General features: G+C 42.3%; 1 protein-coding gene across 2 annotated transcripts in view; it reads right to left on the reverse strand.

Annotated features, from left to right (window-relative positions):
• The window catches only part of PTPRR (protein tyrosine phosphatase receptor type R), a 103,026-nt gene that overhangs the window by 19,967 nt on the left and 62,182 nt on the right, over window positions 1-20,877 (reverse strand). For both annotated transcript variants that reach the window (XM_083399734.1, XM_083399735.1), the window contains exons 3-6: window positions 19,083-19,196; window positions 16,346-16,498; window positions 14,358-14,468; window positions 12,108-12,370 (exon numbers count right to left, since the gene is read on the reverse strand). In XM_083399734.1, the coding sequence (XP_083255860.1) occupies window positions 12,108-12,370; window positions 14,358-14,468; window positions 16,346-16,498; window positions 19,083-19,196 (641 nt within the window). The remainder of the gene's footprint in view (window positions 1-12,107; window positions 12,371-14,357; window positions 14,469-16,345; window positions 16,499-19,082; window positions 19,197-20,877) is intronic.

Consider the following 20,877-nt stretch of genomic DNA (forward strand, 5'->3'; position numbering starts at 1 on the left):
GTGGCTATTTCATTTGGCACCCTGCTCTCTCAATGTAGGGTGCTTTCTTCCAATGCAAACTGGACTGCCATGCAAATTTTCCTTTCTTCCAATCTGGTCAAGGAATTAAACAAGGCTGACCGATGTCCAAACGTCTCTGCCTTCTCACTTTGGTATTCCAGACAAAGGGAGGAGCTGCTTCCTTCTGCCCTGCCAGACCTCCAGGACATTTGCTGAGATTCCCCGTTGCTCCTGGGGGCTGTTTGTTAGACAGTGTCAACAGTGCAGGTGGAAGGAAGCCATTCATTAGCTGGCAGGAGGACCAATTACAGAGGAAAGGTGCTTGGCTTTGCATGTTAAGACTGCATCACAACTATGCACATCCTGATCTGGAGATTGCACTGACAGGCAAAGAGAAAGGATTGCTGAAGAGGCAAGTGTGGTGTAATGGTTAGAATGTTGGACTAGGACCTGGGCGAGAGACTTTGGGAATAATATATAGCTTATTGCTTGGGGAAAACTAAGTTTGTTATTGGTATGAGCTTTCGTGTGCATGCACACTTCTTGACATACCAATATCCGAAGAAGTATGCATGCACACGAAAGCTCATACCAATAACAAACTTAGTTGGTCTCTAAGGTGCTACTGGAAGGATTTTTTTTTATTTTTTTTCGACTACAGCAAACCAACATGGCTACCTACCTGTAACTAGAGCTTGGGAAAAGTTAGGGAATTGGGATTTAAAGTTCACGGCATGTTGTACATTGAAAGAAAATTATATGAAAATGATGTGCCTATGGTATTTAACTCCTAGTAAATTAGCAAAAGTGTATAAAACATGCTCAAATGTATGCTGGAAATGTAAGGAAAAAGAAGGCACCTTTTATCATATGTGGTGAAATTGTAAGGCAATAAAAGGACCTTGGGAAATGATATATAATGAGTTGAAAAAAATGTTTAAAATAACCTTTGTTGAAAAGCCTGAAGCCTTCCTTTTAGGAATTCTAGGTGTTGAAATCCCAAAGAAGCTGAAAAGACTATTATGTACGTGAGCACAGCTTCACGGATGTTACTGGCCCAGAGATGGAAAGAAGATAAAGTTCCTACCAGAGAAGAATGGCAGATGAAGTTAATGGGCTATGATGAAATGGCGAAAATGACCGGAAGAGTCAGAAATCAGGAAGACCAAAAGTTTAATAAGGAATGAGGGGAAATTATAACTTATCTGAAAAACCATTGTAAACAGTTAAAATCGTTAGTAGGATTGGAATATCACTTGTGGTTTAAGGTTGAATTCTGGACATAATGGAAGAGGTAAAGGGTCTGGATTATCATAAAAGATGTGGGAAGAAAGGATTAATGATAGGACCTACAAAGGGGAAGATGGAAATTTGTAAAATGAAAACCAAACACATTGGAATTAACATCACAAAGGGGTTGGTGGGAGAGCAAGAGATCAGGTAAATTATCCCATTTGGGTGTGGTGGGGACACACAGAAAAAGCATGCATGCTGTACTTTAGTTTGATAGGAACAGCTCCATAGGACTTCTTTGTGTGTGACGTTTGTATAAAAGAAAGCACATAGAGTATCATGTACAGAGTGTGGCATGAACATGCTTTAAAGAGTGGGTAGCCAGTCTATGAACAGCGATCACAGAGAGCAGAACGTGAAAAGCACACTGTGCAAGCACTTGTGTGCCTAGGGTGGCATGTGCCAGCTGCTGCTGAGATATGCCAGGTGGTTGTTTTTAATTAACCACCCCATTAATTCAGATGGCATGAATACACTAAAACGCCAACTGGTTTAACCCTAGTAATGTCCATGCATACACTATTCACAACCACTGCACTTTTATCAGACCAACAGCTCTGTCTTGGAAGACAGCTGAACACACTTAGGACGTCATACAGGCACCTTTAAACACCCCTGACATGTGTAGGACAACTGTGACAAATTCAGTGATATACATGCATATGTGAATCCACCTGAAAGGGAGACCATTTGAGAACCACTTTGGGTTCCATGATGGAAGAAAGGTGGGAAATGGATGGATGGATGAATGGCCTTGCTTGTACTTAAAAATTTATCTTGAAACCGAGTGTTAATTGGGACAGGACACAGGATTTAGTGCTGACTGCTTAAGCTACTTGCTGCATTTATGGGCAAAAGACTGTGTGAAAATCGACAATTATAGGGCTATTCTAAAATTAAATAAACCACTCTTTATGGGACTTTGTTGACCAGTTAGTTAAATGTGTGAGCAGGGGGACAGGATATTATTCAAGGTATGTGTCCCTGTTAGCCTATGCCAGGTGATAATCCTTCATACAAACAGCTAACTGTACAGTGGCTTCCTGGTAGCAAGCCACGGAATCAGGATAGCATCTAAACAAGCTGTGTGTCTATTGTCCCCAAGTTTTCTGACACAACTTCTGTCTTCCTTGGTTCTCCTTTCTGCTTATTGTATGTTTGTGTCTACAGCATTCTAAAACCAATTCATTATTAAACCAGTTCAAATCAAATTAATGGTAACCATTGGGCTAGAGTTCTGTGAAGAATTACCAAAGGAGGGGGTCAGGCTGTGCCTTGGCCAAAGGCCTGGTGGAACAGCTCTGTCTTGCAGGCCCTGCGGAAGGATGTCAAGTCCTGCAGGGCCCTAGTCTCTTGTGACAGAGCGTTCCACCAGATCGGGGCCACAGCCAAAAATGCCCTGGCTCTGGTTGAGGCCAGCCTAACCTCTCTGTGGCCCAGGACCTCCAAGGTGTTTTTGTTTGAAGACCGTAAGGTCCTCTGTGGGACATACCAGGAGAGGTGGTCCCGTAGGTGCGAGGTCCTAGGCCGTATAGGGCTTTAAAGGTTAAAAAGGTTAAGGGAAGTGGGACCACATTACTTAGACCATTACTTGGGCCACACAGACTGCCTTGGTTTAAAGCTGTGGCTCAATGGTCACCCACCAGGGATGTGGTAGTCGTGGGTTTCTTGCATTGGCAGAGGAGTCAACTGGATGATCTTTGTGGCTCCCTTTCAGCCCTGTTGATTCTATGACTCATGAACTGCCCAGCATCTTCAATGCCCAACTTCACACTCCAAGTCACTCATTCAGACTTCATCATCTCAAAATAAATAAAATTTAAAAAATAAAAAAAAATGAAGGAAATGATTTTGACAAGTACTTCTAGACTTAAGTTTTAAGCAATCAGTATCTGGTTGGGACAGGAATCGCTCAACATCCTGTGCAGGAAAACAGCTGACATGAGAGCAATTTCAGCTTTCCCTCTTTTAATCAGGCTTTCTAAAGTACTGCCAATTCACTCCTGTACTTCCCTCGATAAGGCTGTGCTGCTGAGCAACGGGAACTGACTGTTCAAAACTGAACGCTTAGACAGCCTCCCATCTTTTCCTGTCAATTAGGTCTACCATCGAACTGGAATGTTATCATGTAAACCATACTTTCAGATGAAACATTGACAGTAACACCCCCCCCCCCGAATCATGCCTCTCGCTGTGTGTGTGTGTGTGTGTGTGTGTGTGTACACACCCTCACACCCACACCCCTATCAACTTCCCAACATTTTGTCCTGCTCTCCTGCTGGTCCATCACTCTCTAGCACAGGGACTGGGAATCTATAGCCCTCCATATATTTATCCCATCAGCACCAACCAGAGTGGCCCAATAGTCAGGGATGCTGGGAGTTGGAGGGTTCCCCATCTATTGTGCACAAGAAACACAAATCAGATGGTCTGTGTGGTTAGGAGAGGACTTGATTCTCAACGACTGGGGTCACCACATTAGCAGTGGCCCTGAGTGCATTCTTTTACTTTCCCCTTGTATTAAGTGACTGGTTGCCGTTCATTCCTACATGGAAAGGTAAAGCACGGGAACAGTGCTCTCAGATGCAGCAAGGACAAAAGTATCCTTTGCTGACAGTGATTCCACAAGGAATCATGTCTTTGTATGCAGAACACACCGGTATGCAATGCGTCTGCTGAGGTGCATAGTCAGGCTTGCCCTCTCCATACAGCCTGGTGTTAGCTTGGTTGATGAAGAACCAGGGATGCTTCCGTATACCAAGTCAGATCCATGGTCTAGCTAGCTCAGCAGTGTCCACACTCTGAGGATCTCTAGACAAGGGACAGTCCCAGTCTCGCCTGGAGATGCTGGGAAAATCCTGGAAAATCCCAGGGCTGTACCTGGGATTTTCTGCATTCAAAAGCTGATGAGACCATTATTCACACCAGCTGTGGGGAGGGTTAGGGTGGGGCTTCAGAGGAACAATTGGGAGCCTAAAGTGAGCAAGGCAGACCAATACAGACTGAACAATTATTTAATTTGTACATGCATTTAGTTACAGTCACACACCCTGGTTTTCTTAATGCTACATAGCCACAGATTGACACTATCCATCCTCCTAAAATGTTGGGGGAACGGAAAATTCTAAACTCTTTGAAAACGATTTTAGTGCTCTCGTGTCAGAAATAAGACTTACTGAGTTCAACGGGGCTTACTCCTAGATAAGTGGGCCCTAAGTTGCAGTCTAAGCTATTGATCCTTCCCTTCCTCTCACCCCCAGCCACTTATAAATACAAGGAACCTTTTAAGAAGCCACTGAGACAAATCACTGACAAGCTACCAAAACTGTCTGCCAGATGTCAGCCAGTGATTAATCTGTCTTAAGTTCAGCCAAAGGGAATAGATGCAATGGGTGGAGCAGCAAAGACAAGCGCAATCAACAACTGACTGAAGAAGGTTTCCTGTCACCTCGGGAATGATATTGATTGGCACTGCAGTTTCCTGTGTACAAGCGAAAACCAGTAGCAACGACTGCAACAAGAATCAAGCCATGATAAGAGCTGGGAGCCTGCAATGTGCTTACGCTTCTCTTAGGGGAAAAAGCAAAACAAAACACTGGGCTAATTTACATAAAAGGCTTTGTATCAGTGTGGTGGCAAGTGCAGATTTATTTGACTCTGGAGATGCTGATGCTGTAGGTAGAATTGTCATAAAAACTGAGTGTCTCTTGGGAGTTGTCTAATCCAAAATATAACCACCACAGTTTATGAGCTCTTTTGAACATTGTTTCTTAGGAAAGGTGGGAGATCTCCTTTGGTATAGGCCATAGCGTACAACAAAAAAGACAGTGCTCTGTGTTCAGTGGAAAGAGCTTCCTGTTGTAAATATATGAAGTCTCTGTTGTGAATATTTACTGCAGGGGTGGGGCCCTCTAGACAACCACTCTCATCATCCCTGACCATTGGCCATGCTGGCTGCAGCTGATGGGAGTTGTAGTCCAACAAAACACCTCCAGAGCCTCAAGTTCCCTGTTCCTGATTTACTGTCACAAACAGTTGTATTTCGGCCCTGAAGATACTAACCTGATGTTTGTTCCCCTCAGACTGAAATAACTGCATTGTGAATCAAGAGAAAATGCCTACTTAAAACTTTAGCTTCTTTTAAATTCACTTCCCTAAATTACGATATTTCTAATTACTTTGTCTTAAGGTTTTTCGTGTGGTGAATATATGTGTGAGGGGCTTGTGGGGTTGTGGTAGTTAGCATGACCCCTGCTGATGTCATACATGTCAGCCACATGCATCCACTGGCCTCACATCTGGCTGTTTCATGAGAGGAGGAATCCTGGACTAGTCAGGAGACTCCCCTTGCATGGAGGAGCCCTAGGCATGGACATTTCTTTGCACATGGGGCATTTCATAAGGCCACCAAATGCACAAACTGCAGAGAATGGGACCAGTACACATGCTGCCTATTCATGCTTTCAATACTCAAGAGGAATGATCTAAAACTGGGGTTTCCCAACCTTGGGTCTCCAGCTGTTTTTGGACTACAATTCCCATTCTCCCTGACCACTGCGCCTGCTAGCTAGGGATGATGGGAGTTGTAGTCCAACAACAGCTGGAGACCCAAGATTGGGAAACCCTGATCTAATCCATAAGAACAGGGTACCTTAAGGACTGCCTGAACCCTTAAATCCCAGCTCAATCACTACCATCTGCAAAAGCATCGTGGGTTGCCCCCCATCTTGGTGAGGCTCATTTGACATCAACATGAAACCAAGCCTTCTGCGTTACTGACCCATTCCTTTGGAATCCTCTTCCAATAGAGATTCAGCAAATGCATTCTACAGTAACTCTGGAATATTTGCTGGAAATGTTTCTTTGCTGCCTGATGTATGTAGACGATGACCCGCCCCCCATTATAGTATGCTGGTGATACAGTTTAATTTTTGGGTTTTTTAATGGTATTATAATTCCCGGCACAGGTGCATAATGGGTATGGCAAGTGAAGGGAGGGCCACAAAATGTCATAGGAGACTGGTACTGGGTTGAATTAAGCCACAACTTTATTGATTATAGGAAAGACTAGGCTTGGCTAAGGCATTGAGGATTGATAGGAACCTGGTGGAGTTGCTTTTGTGCTGCTTTTTATGGTATTATAATTGTTGCATACCATGTTGAAATTTTCAAGTGAAACTGTGGTATACAAACATTTTTATAAATACCGTATTTTTTGCTCTATAAGACGCACCAGACCATAAGACGCACCTAGTTTTTGGAGGAGGAAAACAAGAAAAAATATTCTGAATCTCAGAAGCCAGAACAACAAGAGGGATCACTGCGCAGCGAAAGTAGCGATCCCTTGTGCTGTTCTGGCTTCTGGGATAGCTGCGCAGCCTGCATTCACTCCATAAGACGCACACACATTTCCCTTTACTTTTTAGGAAGGAAAAAGTGAGTCTTATAGAGCAAAAAATACAGTAACTAAAGCACAGTACTCTCCCCTCCATTGTGTCCAATCTTTGAAATACTCTTCTGAAACAACTTTTTTTGGGGGGGGGTTATCCCAAGCTTCTGCTTTAAACAATTGTTACTGACATTTCCCTGAAAGCAAATGCCTAAGGGTTATATTAAGCACAAAGAAAAGCATATTCATCTCAACACAATGGAGTAAATTTATCCTCCAAATCTATGCAAAGCTGTGTATTTCGGCCAGGAAATTCCAGATCCCTTCCTGTAAATATATATTAGGTTCTCATGCTTGTGAAACCATCCACAAACACTGGCTCGGTTTCATTATTCAAATTGCAGAGAGCTACACAATGCCCGAAAGTCCGTTAACAGAATGCTGAACCATAAAGGCAGGAAATGTTTAATAATAATTAGCTTATAAATAGCACAAGCAGCGATACTTAAGCCAGCAATTCTGCTCAATTAATTAAATATTAGAAAGGAAGGGATTTTTCAGTACCTAAAAGGTATGAGAGCGGAAGAAACACTTGAGGCCCTGCTTTTTTCCCAGAGAAGTATTTGAAAAAGCAGATAGCTTGTCACAGGTGAATGGTGGCCTTTTCCAGCCTAGTCTATACCTGCTGAACCGAATGCGCTTAGAGGCTGCACATGCCTGCGCATTAATAGGGCTCCCCAGCAGGGCTGGATTTAGGTTGGATGAGGCCCTAAGCTACTGAAGGTAATGGGGCCCTTTATATGTCCAGCTGTCCTTTCTCAACAATGAATTGTCATTGTTTTTTGTGTTGAATATATGCTATATGGTAATTTATGGACCTAATGGGTATCTAAAGCCATTTGCACATAACAAATAGGTGCCTACACAACACAAAACACTGTTGCTGTAGGTAGGTTTTATTTTATTTGTTTTTTATCTTATATTTTGGAAATGTACATCCAGGTTGTTTTTTCCCTTTATTTTTTTGCCCCCCCCCCCAAAAAAAGAGTGGGGCCCTAAGCTATAGCTTGTTTAGCTTATACGTAAATCCAGCACTGTTCCCCATATTGTAACATATAAAGGTAAAGGTAAAGGGACCCCTGATAGCTAGGTCCAGTATAGATTTCCCCAAATTGCAGGGCAATCCTAATAATGGGTTGCAGCCAACTAAGTTCTACTGAGAGTAGATCAATTGAAATTAACAGACCTAAGTTAGTCATGTCCATTAATTCCAATGGGTCCACTAACCTTGGATACAATCCCATGTCTATTCAAAGTCCTACTGAGCAATGAAGCTTACTCCCAGGTAAGTGGGGTTAAGATTGCAGCCTCAGCCATTAACATCTGTGTTTGAAAAATAAAAACACGTGAAACATGATAGGATAAACCCATAAATGACACCAGTCTGTGGTATTTAGATAATCTAATTAGAATTACAAGGAAGAGTGCTGCATGTTGCTCTCCTGGGATCAGTAGGCCTAGGTAGGCATTGGGGACGGGGCTGACTTGAGGCCTGCAGCATCTATAGTCACTTTCTCCAGTGGGAAGTTGATCTTTGATCCTGAAAAGGTTGCTGTTATGTACTGAGCTGAATAGGATCCAAAATGCAGCAGTCTGATTGGTCCTAGAACAATAGGTTCCAAAATGCAGCCGTATGATTGGTCCTAGAACAATGCAGCAGTATGACTGGTCCGCAGGAGCCACCCAATCCAGCTCCAGGTGGAAGTGAATCCACAACCTGATTGGCCTACAGGAGAATCCCGGAATTAGCCAATCACATGCAGCCCATTGTGTAAATAATGTATATAAAGCAGATATTGTGGGGAACTTCCATTCCTCCTCACCGCTATGAGCTGAATAAAGAGTATGAAATCCACTCTCGACTCCGAGTGTATTTCAGTTGCCCACCTCTTTAACTGCTGTGGCGCTCTCTCTCTCTCTCTCTCTCTCTCTCTCTCTCCCCCTCCCTCTCTCTTTCCCAAGATATATGAACAAGGGTAAGCTAGCTGAGGCCCAGGGGAACAGATGAAGTAAAGGCAAGTCTAAGAAGGGGGAATGACCCCAGTCAATGCTGTATTTTGCTTTGTGCCAGTGTAACAGGCTGCTTCCTGATCTGTAGCCAATGGAATCCACAGAGATCAGTTGGTACCACTTAGGAATGGTTGCTGAAGGCATGCATCCTATTATCCGCTCTCTTTTTCACTGTGTAGAGATCAATATTGCCAATGCCAGATTTCCTCTGTGAACACTAGAGAATAAAATTATTACTATTCCCAATCAGCCCTGAGTGCTCACTGGAAGGACAGATCCTGAAGCTGAGACTCCAATCCTTTGGCTACTACCTCACGAGAAGAGAAGACTCCCTGGAAAAGACCCTGATGTTGGGAAAGATGGAGGGCACAAGGAGAAGGGGACGACAGAGGACGAGATGGTTGGATAGTGTTCCTGAAGCTACCAGTATGAGTTTGACCAAACTGCGGGTGGCAGTGGAAGACAGGAGTGCCTGGCGTGCTCTGGTCCATGGGGTCACGAAGAGTCGGGCACGACTAAACGACTAAACAACAACAACACCCCCAAACACATACACATACATGGGGGAAAGAGACCTTCCCCCAGATTGCTACTACCCAGTAACTTCTCTTATGATAGTAATATTAGGCCACACTATAGTGAAAGAGAAATACAAATGGACTACTGAGCTGGTTAAAGCAGAAAGATTGCCACCAGGGGGCACATTCTAATTTCTCGAATGAACTCTTACAAGAATTTGTAACAGATGGAACAGAAGATCCACTGACAATATTATCTTCTTCCGCTAGATGTCACTATCCATCAAGCAACAGCATCATGCCTACACCAAGGAGAACTCTATGGCAAGTTCTCAGCCCACACCATATGCACGTAAATAATACTCCAGAGTGAATTTAGTGAACTCACAAAATATTGCTAATAATCTGGAAGCTTCTAGAAGAGCTAATGCCTGGTAGTATAATGAAAGATGTGGCACAATCCTGATTAATTATGTTTTCGCCACTGTACACGGTGCTTCACGATGACATTTTGCACAGCATTGAAGCTTCTTAAAAATAGTTAGGATATAATGTGTTGGGACTGTGATTGTCCATCAGATTATATCCACTTGATATTTCCTACTTTCAATTTTTCAGACATCAGTATTTGTCTGGTTGTCTCACACACTGTCTGAGAATGTGAATTTCAGAGCAAGATGTTCCTGGTTCAAACTTTAGGTTGGTGATGAATGACAATTCCCATCACACTGACCGGGGAGTCGAACCCATTGATCTCAATGGGGCTTACTTTTGAATAAACATGTGTAGGACTGCACTGTGAGAAGCCTTAGGCAAGTCGCCATCACCTTAGCCTGCATCTTCAATATGTGGGATGCTAAAACTGTCCTACCTTGAAGAGTTACTATAAGGATAACTTACAATAATCTAAACCTCTGCACCTCATCCATGAGGGAGCAAAATGTTCTGTAAGGATCAAAAGCCCACCCTAAGCTATATTTTAAGACTGATTTGGGGTGGAGAGGCAGGAAGCAGGGCACTTTGAAGAACACTTTATGTTGTTACTTTTTATGAACATGATAATAACAGCAATGTTTTCAACAAATGTCAAAGGGGCCACCTTTATAAGCAAAAGGATTTATGCCTCTAGCATGTATACCTAGGGCATGGGCCTGCTAATAATCCCTCTCCAGCTTGTAAAAATAATGACTTGGCCAGAACTGTAGTTGCTCCAGAGGAAGAAAACCACATGACGTCTGAAAGGGGTGGGGGGAGCGATCTTACTCTGTTCTCTTTAAATAAAATTTGTGTCTATCTGCAGCTCAGTAATCCAGAGAGATTGTGATAGACTACTACATTTATGTGCAGATTTCAAGATCTCAAAAGAACCTTTGGGATCACTAAATACATAATGGTTCTAATCCAACTGAGCAGATCTCCATTTACTAGCTTTTTGGCAGGGAAAGGAGAGGCAGTGGTGATGGGGTACCAGAGCCAGCTTCCCATCTTTCTCCTGATTGATTGGGTCTCTCTCCAAAACAGCTGATTCGTGGAAGCTGGCCACAGAGCCTAGGACTTGCCAATCAGAAGGTCAGCGGTTCGAATCCCCATGACAGGGTGAGCTCCCGTTGCTCGGTCCCTGCTCCTGCCAACCTAGTACTTCGAAAGCACGCCAAAAAGTGCAAGTAGATAAATAGGTACCGCTCTGGCAGGAAGGTAAACGGCGTTTCCGTGCGCTGCTCTGGTTTGCCAGAAGCGGCTTAGTCATGCTGGCCACATGACCCGGAAGCTGTACACTGGCTCCCTCGGCCAATAAAGTGAGATGAGCGCCGCAACCCCAGAGTCGGTCACGACTGGACCTAATGGTCAGGGGTCCCTTTACCTTTACCTTATACATATATCATTTGCTTACAGTTCCCCATCCAGGTACAGATATCCATGCAACCTGGGCATATCTGTAGAATTTCCATTTCCCTCTTGAGAACCAATGGCCTTTCTTCATTGTTGACTATTTTATTGCACAGAGAAACCAACAGGACTCCTTTATTTGAACAAAAGGGAAGCCCTTTTAAGTATTCAGAACACATCCTGTACACTGTTGCAATTTCTGACATACCTTTGATGAAAATGCATCTATTGGTGAGATGCTATTGTTTAAAAGGAATCTGTTCTTCCTAAACAGCAATGCTCTTAAATAACAATATATTTGAGCACCCACCCACCCTCCCACCTTGCTCCTGTTGCCTGCATGCTCTTTGCATCTTTCTTTTGTCTGCTAGCTGGGCTTAGGCACTTTAGCCAACAAGAGTCACTGCGCAGCATATTGATGATTTATGAAAAGTGCTTGCACTAGAAGGTATGTTTCTAATTGATGGCTTTCCAGCAGATGTGCTGCAACCGAGGCCAGGACATAAACACAGGAAAGCAAAATGATGAAATTAACCACTCAATCCAAATAGATCACATTGCGGATTCAAAGCATGTTTGTTTTCCTCTTTGGAAGCTTCCAACCTTTTTTTTTTTTACCTTTACTGATTCCAAACATTATTTCAAGACTTGGCAGTTTAAGTGCAAATTATAATCTCCAAAGTACTCAGAAAATAACTTCCTTTATAGCAGGGGTGGGCAACCTGTGGTCTTCTGCATCTTGCTGGAGCACAAGTCCCAGAGCGTTTGGGTAGATGGACAGCATAGAAATGGAATGAATGAATAAGCTCCCATCATCTCTGCTCCTGCTTGGCTGGGACTGATGGCAAGAGGAGCACAACAACATTTGCAGGGCCACATCACTTGTCTCACCTGCTTATAACCGCAAAGGGGAACAATGGCAAACTGCATCTGGAGAGGTGTAAGCCTACCTTTCTTGAAGCCCCACTGACTTGATCTTGAAAGGTGATGGGCTGGTTGAAAGGGTGGGCTTCATCTCAGGAGCACATTGCCCTTGTGGATCTACTATGACATTCACAGCTTTAGGAGCCGGTTCGGGCTGGACCATTCTGTTTGCTGCCTTGTACTCAGATGGAGTTCTCTGCAGTGGGATGGATGAAAGGTGTATTTCCTGTTTCTTGTTCTTATCTTGTCTCACCGAAAATTGTATTTTCTCTTTCAGTCGGTACAGGACCTATTGAAAACAGAGAGAAGAGCTGATTTTATCTTAAATTCGGGGGGGGGGGGAAGAGAGACAAACTGGATTAAACAAGGCATCAGTCAACGGCAAAGAATGTCAGTGGCGATGTTTTAAAATGAGCATTTTGTGCTACAGATTCTTCTCAAAAGAGGTCACACCCACATTTAAAGCACATAGTTCCCCCCCCCCCCCAAGTATCATGGAAACTAGTTTGTATAGTGCTAATAAATGTAGCTCTGTGAATGGTAAACTGCATTTCCCAGGATCCTTTGGGATGAAGCCACGTGTTTAAAATGTGCATGCAATGTGCTTTAAATGTATGGTAGGGATGAGACCAGTTTGTATTGTCTGCAGCTGAGGGTTCTTTGGGAATCATCTTCATGCCAATATCTATCATTTCAGTTGCTTTTTGAAAAAGATAAATGAGATACAGAGGGAAGTAACTGAACCAGAATTATTGCAAAGAAAAGAAACATTGGGGCAGAATGTATAAAACATATCAAAAGATTGACCCTTTCCTTCAAACAGCAATCTTGCCCAGTGCCCCATACCTCTCAATGGTGCAATCTTATGCTTGTCTATTCAGTAGTAAGCCCCATTCAGTTCAATGGACCTTACTCCCACACCAGGACCCACAGAATCTATAGATTTATTACAATCTAGGTTCCCATTTAACTCTTAAATACTCCTAGCATACACTTCAAAAAATGTAACCACTCCAATCCATCTAAGGGACATATATACAAAGGATTCTGCATGAATACTCCCCAGCTCTGGAGTCAGCAGATTTCAGGCATGTGGAATCTACGTTGCTTTTTTTAGTAGTAGAATCTCAAGATCCATCAACCAGAACGGGATGCAAAAAAATAGACATTTTCAATTAAGAATTATTAGCCCGGGATTTTGTTTGGAGTATGAGAACTGCATTATCCTTGCACAGAAAAATCTACTTCTGCTCCCTGCTCCCTGCCCCCAACTTCCTTTATTTCATGAGCATAAATGAAAAGGTGGGGGCATTTTTGGTGTTTAGCAGTTGGGAATAATAAACATTTGACGATATGCTTCATTACTATTATTTATTATATATTTATTATATTTGCTAATTCACTTTAATTGCCCAAAACAACCTGCAACCAACCATAACAAAGCTCTGATGCTACTTTGAACCAGTAGATCCATAATAATAATAATAATAATAATAATAATAATAATAATAATAATAATAATAATATTACTTATACCCCACCCATCTGGCCGGGCCTCCCCAGCCACTCTGGGCGGCTTCCAACAGAATATTAAAAACACAGTAAAACATCAAACATCAAAAACTTCTCTTCAAAGGGCTCCTAATCTACCCTCTGCCCTCTCCCCCCCTCCAAGCTGAATGAAGAATGGTCTATGCAAAGCGTGCTGCATACATAGGGTGGTGTTCAGCACGTCCTAGTCAGAGTAGAGCCTTTGAATCTAATTAACAACTAACTACAATAGCTCTACTCTGAGTGGGAAAATATCACCCATGGTTTCTCTCCACCAGTCGAGCTGCATAGCCATCATCTGTGAAGCCCTCTTCAAAAAGGAGTAAGTACACACAAATCAGCTGTTTAGTAGAAGGACCGATGGGCTGGATGTCATCTGTTCTGCTCTTTCTCCCCATAGAGAAGAACGCTTACTGATTTTTGAGGAGGGCTCCTCATGCCCAGCAACTCTGGCTGTAAGTAAGCACACGTGCTTTGAGTTGGGCTCTACCCCTTACAAAATAAATGTGAGGCGTAAGCCGTTTTCGAGTCAGCTGCAGAAAAGCTTTAGTCGTTCCAGATGCAAACACCCAGCTTACATCGAGTCTGGCTGTGCATAATTTTTTATTGCTTTTTGTTAGTGGTTAAAGACTGGACTGCATTATGTAAATACTTCTGGCACAAATCTGCCGGTTGGGCTTTTGAGACAAGCACGAGCTAAAGAAAATGTAAAGAAACAGACTTACCATCAGACATGTCACAATGATAACAAAGATGCTCAGAAATATGATGACAGCATAAAATCCTTCTTTGCTCCAGAGTTTACCCGATTCGTGCTTGCCTTGCAAGACGTTCTTCTTTGATTTTATAAAAACACAAAAGCAAAACAAAATGTAATTACACTGTTCTGGTTGCACACTTGAGAGCCCTTGTCAGGTAGATATGAAGGCTTTTTTAAAAAACAACCTTTGCTGTGTTTTTCTATAATATAAAATGCTTTGATGAATCAGTTCCAATCACACTTATAACAAATACGATACAAAAACCACCCAAACCTGTCTAAGAAGGAGACTTTATACCTTCCTTAGTGAGCACTGGAAAAGTCTTTCTACCCATGAATCGAACTGTGTCAAGTTATATAGCCAAGTCTAATTCCTTCTTGGAAACCACCAAGTTCAGCAGGTGAGAAGGTAACTGGAATTGCTTAAACTTTCGGTTGACTTGTTTTGTATCTCCGCCCACAACTCCTTCAATAGCTATATAAGGCAACCTTAATCTGTGAACCATATAGAGAACTGAAAGCAGGTGCAAATGAAATCTTAGGAGGCAGCTGATAAGCAAAGAAAGATAAGTTATAAAAATCCTGACTTAGTCTGCATCTAACCCAACTTTTATATTATGCTGCTTCACAAGGCACTCAGTTTTCAGTAGTCAAGGCTCTTCTCTGTTGATATATCCTCAAATGGAGTGGAACTAAATTTTTGCTCAAGCTAAATTGCATTTTTCAATTGCAGTGTATGCACGCGTATTTGGGTAGTCAAAACGATGTACACTTTGTTTCAAATAAGCTAAAATTTTAATCACAAGCCTTGAAAATCTCATGTCAAAACAAAACAGCTAAGCTTTAAGGTGCCACAAAGTTCTGTGTTAATGTTTTGATTACCTTCTGGCTGAGCCTTTGGTCTTTTCCCCATAATACGTACATTAGAAGCCCTATTCATGTATTTGGTACCTGTGGTTACCAAACACACCAAGAACATGTGTGCGGCTGCTATGACTCCTTAATGCTGCTGTGTACATCAACCACACACCATGACATGCAATTAACATCAGTCTGAAGGAGGCTGGTTAATACCAGCTATGTGTCAGCTGGAGGAAGCGGCCAATGAACAGTTTCAGGTAGCAGGGCTCGCTCCTCACATTCTTACTGACCTTTTCATAGGTGGGGATGGAAGAGAAATTTGATTCATATTGCATTTAAATGCAAACTTGCCTCATTCTCATTTGCTGAAACAATACGTAGCCAACCTTCACAATTTTCTGAATTTTGCAATGCAGTTTGCAAGTGTACAGAACAAAATGCATATGCTAGGGTAATGTATGCATATAAATGCATATGTTAATGAAAATAACCCACAAAAATACATTACAGTGGTACCTTGGTTCCCGAACGGCTTAGTTGATGAACAAATCGGCTTCCAAACGCAGCAAACCCAGAAGTAAGGGTCAGTTTGCGAACATTTTTCAGAAGCCCAACATCCATTTCGGCTGTCAATATTGTTTCCAGGGCCAATCAGCCAATCAGAAGTCTTGCCTTGGTTTTCAAATGCTTTGGAAGTCAAATGGTCTTTCAGAACGGATTGAGTTTGAGAACCAAGGTACCACTGTATATTACAAAACTGCTTTGCAAAAATGTGTATGTTGGGAGAAATTTGCAGTGACAAATTTTCATGAGGACTTTTTTAAAAATTGCAAACTGATGTGAAAATGTGAAAAACCAAACTTCAGACTGAAAAAGTTAGAAGCTGAGAACTGAAATTGACATATCTGTCATCGCTGCCTAATGGATAGGAAACATCTGACTAAGGCTAGAATCTAGGCATGACTAGGAGCATATTTATCTACTATGCACTATATTACTACCTTTTGAAATGGTAGTGCTTGAGATACTTGAGAACACTTGAGATACATGTTGAATAATGAGATGCAGCATGATATACTCATGATTGCTTACCTCTGGAGAGACTTCGGTAATTCCAAACTGGGATAAACTGTGGTGTAGCACATTGATATTAAGAGATCTCAAGACTTCTTCAGACGGTAGTGTTTCAGAAATGCCTTTTCTGTTTACTGGTGATACAAAGAGCTCAACACAGTTCTTCTTGCCCTAGCAGAATTGGAGAACATAAATATAAGCAGGATGCGGACCTCTAAAAAATCTCTACTAATAACAAAACATGGTATGATTCTATGATTTGCTCTTCTTACAAGTGTTCATGAGAGACCAGAGCTGGGTGAATTCCCCTCAGTTCAAATCAGAATTATTGGATTAAGTAGAATATCTACCAAACTGAGTCCAGTTGGTATTTAGAACATCCAAATGGTACTTCAGATGTTTTAAATTTCCTCTTCCTTATACTGTGCTTAAAAGTCTCCAAATCTGGGCGCATAGTGATGATGTCATTGCTGCGCACCAGGGCAAAGGAGCCTATGGAAAAACCTAGAGTTCTCATGGGGACTTATCTGGGTCTATTTTAAAGCAGACAGATTCCTGAGGACCTAGAATTTAAATCCCATATGGATCCAAGAGAATCAAATACCCCAAATCTACTACTAGATTCACATGAATACTGGAATATGGTGCAGAGTGTGTCCATGCAGTGTCTGTGATATTAATCTGGGGTTGCAGCATCTATTAAGTGATGTTACAGTCAGTTATGTGGATGCAAATGTTTGGGAGTGAGGTGCAAGTCATCAGTGTGAAGATAAAAACCCCAAGGGCTGAATATAGAGGGTTTGAAATTCATGGATTAAATTTGGTGATTCACCTCCCTTCCTGATAATAGCTACTTATTTACAGTTTTCTAATGTGTCATGTTACCCTTAAGCAAATAATCCGAACTTGAATTCACACCATCAGAAAGACGCTACATCATACATTTGGACAACTTCAACTTCATTTAGTTTGCTCCAGCAAATTCTGACTGCCATGAAAACAGACGTTTCATCTCCCTCATAGGGGCACACATGACATGCTGTCAACCAACCACAAGTAAGTCCAGCCAGTGACAGGACCATGAACTCTCAAAGGCCAAAGTAGAACGTGGAAAACTGATCTAGTCATAATTGTTGTAAGGTTAATAAATCTAAAGGTGAAGCTCTCACATTTGTGATTCACGTAACATTCCATTTCTTCCGAGTCAGAAGTGGGATTGTGTTTTGCCAAATTCAGCCTTGGCTCCTCCTCAGGCCATGTATAAGCTGTGCACATCCATCTTGTAGTGTTAAGAGGAGCATGTTGACTGTGTCTTATAATCCACACAACTAAATTTGGTTTTAAAATGAATCATCCCTGACTGAGGCAATATACTGTGTGTCGTACATGTGGAACACAATATAATGTCTATCACTGCCAACCTATTTCTGTGTTAAAGTGCAAGGAAAAATCTCCCCATCGGACCAGTTTCACCAGGTAAGTTCTGCAGAAACGAACTGGTTAAGAGCAGATGCAAAAATAACCAGAACTTTGTATATGCACTTTGAATATGTTGTGTATAACATTATATAGAGCAGGGCTGGAAAACTCCCTTTCAGCCCAAGGGCCACATTTTTAACTCCTGAGGGTCACCTGCCAATGTTGGGTGAGGCTACAGGCAAAGGCAGCCAGAGCAATTAACACTGATTTTTGTTTTTGTATGGTAGGCTAGTTTCTACACATACTTTCACATCCCTCTCTATCCTTCATTCAGACAAGCAAGAGATGTTATCAGAGTTGCAGGACACATTCTAGCCAGGTGACACTTCTGAGGGCTAGATGGAGATTTCTGGGGGGGCCATATTCAGCCCCTGGAACTGAGGCTCCCCACACCTCATATACAGAGAAAAGAAGCTCAGAAATGACCCTGCATGATCCTCCTTAAATTGGTGGGTAGATGTTCTCTTCTCAAAAATCTGGAGCAAACTGCAACTGCTCATTCATAATTTGATCATTGTTTTGCTAGATGTCTGCCACATGCCTGCTAACTACACAAGGAACCAGGATGGAATCAACTGAAGAGCTGTAGCTCAGTGGTGGATTATATGCCTTTATGTAAACAAAGGCCGTGTTCAACCTCTGGCCATATTTAAGAGAAAGTCTCCTCTTTGAAAACATGGAAAGTGTCACCATTCAGTGGTGACAAAAACTGAACTAGGTGGGCCAGTGGTTTCACTAGAATTTGGCAGATTCTTATGAGCATTGGTGGGATACTTTTCCAGCCCAAATAGGAATTTGCCCAGGGGGAAGGTGTTGGGTGTGGTACTTCTCAACTCCATCATAGCCTCTCTGGGCACGGTGTCACTGAACCCACCCCTGGAAGATTTGCTACGTCCTACGGAAGATCTTGCACCATATCCAATGGGAGTTCAAGATGCAAATTAAAGGAAGCTGGTTGGCCATGTGGAATGTGATCATGTGACTTGACCTTCTGACGCTACAGTGGTCAGGTTCTGGGGTAATTTTGGTGCTCAGGACAATATTAGAGAAAAAAATTGTCTGTTTTCACAGTCATGCAACCTTGGTGGTATATATAAACTGGGACTCTCTAGAGAAGAATGAGCTATATGAAAGAGCTTCAGTGGCCATCAGAAGTCACCCTTGCAGTCAGCAGCTAGGGGAAATCTTTTCACTGTTTAAAACTGTGCTGGGTTTTTATTCCCAGGACATGAAAGCTAAGAAATGCAATTTGTCACACAAAATGCTCACCACTTACAATGAGTCTGTTGATGTGCACTTGCTGCGGCAGCAGTCCTAAAGCAGCAGCTACTCCTTGGCGGAAAATCCGAAGCAATGTGATATTCAGCTTGTTTACATCCATTTGCAGAGTCTGCAAAACAAACCCCAAACAGACAAATGCTCATCTTGCTCGGCATACACAGTTCCCTGCTAATGAATGACTTTGGTGAATTGTGCAAATGCTTTTTCCCAGGACGATGACAAAGCTGCACTGGCTTTACCCAGAGGCAGAGGAGTTTAGGAGGGTCATGAAATGGCAGCAAATTGTTTAGTTATTTAATTTGTTATCATGAAGGACCTTGTGGGGGTTTCTGTTCGGGTGACCAAATAACACGACGGTCCTGCGGTCCATTGTGCCTTGACCAGAGGAGGAGGCATCATTTGCTGTCCTGCCCACAATCAGCAAAACATGGCCCTGAAATCTGTGAAGCCAATGTGTGTTTTAAATCAAGAACAAGGGGGGCTGTTGTCATTTTTCAGTGTGGGCAGATTCCAGTGTGTTGAAGGCTGCTAATTTAAAGTGTGTAACATCTCGTCTTCTCCCAACCTTCAGTTCAAGGTGAGGTCACGGAACGTTAGAAGGCTTCTTTGGCTGCAATCTTAAAAGCTTTACTCAGGAGTAAATCCCCCACAAGTCAATCAGAGCAAAAGCAGCAGGGTAGTAACCCCTCTAAACGAAACAGCATTACATAAAATAAGCAAAGGTTTGTTTTTGATTACCATTTCACTTCCGAGGCAGAAAGCAACTGAGTACAAAATCTGATGGCTTTACATGCTTGTTTCCTGAGCTGTGGTCCTTATGCTGAACATCCTTTTTACAGCCACTTCCCACCTTCCTGAACTGAGCCCTGATATGCCTAGCATGTTCTCTGGCTGATCCTTGATGCCAATGAAGCCTTGCTGACTGCTCATTTGCCAACTTCGACTATTCCCATCAGCTCCTACTCTAAATGGCTCCCTAGAAAGAATCATCTGTTTTCTTGGGACTATAATGCACCCTTCTTGTTGTGGAAGAACTCATCCTACTTTGTAAAACGTGCAACAGATTACATCCCCCTAATCCAGCTGATCTTAATCAGGGCACATGCCGCAAGTCACCTGACATACATCATGCCCTCTTTTTGTCTGGAACAACCAGGCCTTGCCACGTGGAACCAGGCCTTCGCATGGGAAGTCAGAAATGTCTACCCCTTGGTATAGATTCTTGTAACTGAGCTTAAGTTGGTGAGACAGCAGCAGAAGGGAGAGGGCTGCAGCTTGTAGGAGTCTGGTTGTCTCTGCTGCATTTTTGCATTTTGAATCTGCTTGTAGTTATTATAGTCCCCATATGTTTCAGTTTATAGTTATGTTCAAGAATATAGCTTATCTAATTATTCTCTGCACTGCTCTAAAACATATAATTTTTTAATAACTTTTTTGCAGTTGATTTGTGATATTTTGGGGACATCGTAAACTGCTTAAGAGTTTTCCTTTGAAATGCAAAGTGGTATATAAATTACCTAAATAAAACAATGACCTAAATAACAACAATGCAAACTGCCCTTTACATCATGGAATAGAAAAGCAGATCACGGGCACCGAGTTCACTCTGATTTATTTATTTTTTTAAGTCACCAAAGTATTGCAGATACTTTTAATTCAACAGAGGAAGTGTTGAACTGTCCAGAGTCAGCTGACACTAATTAATCATATTATTCCTTGCTGATCTGTACTGTTTATCATTTACGGCACTTGTTCCCTAAGGGGAATACAGTTTTGAATGTGTGGTACGT

This window comes from Podarcis tiliguerta (assembly GCF_965153285.1).
Source record: "Podarcis tiliguerta genome assembly, chromosome: 10".
In the NCBI taxonomy this organism is placed as follows: Eukaryota; Metazoa; Chordata; class Lepidosauria; order Squamata; family Lacertidae; genus Podarcis; species Podarcis tiliguerta.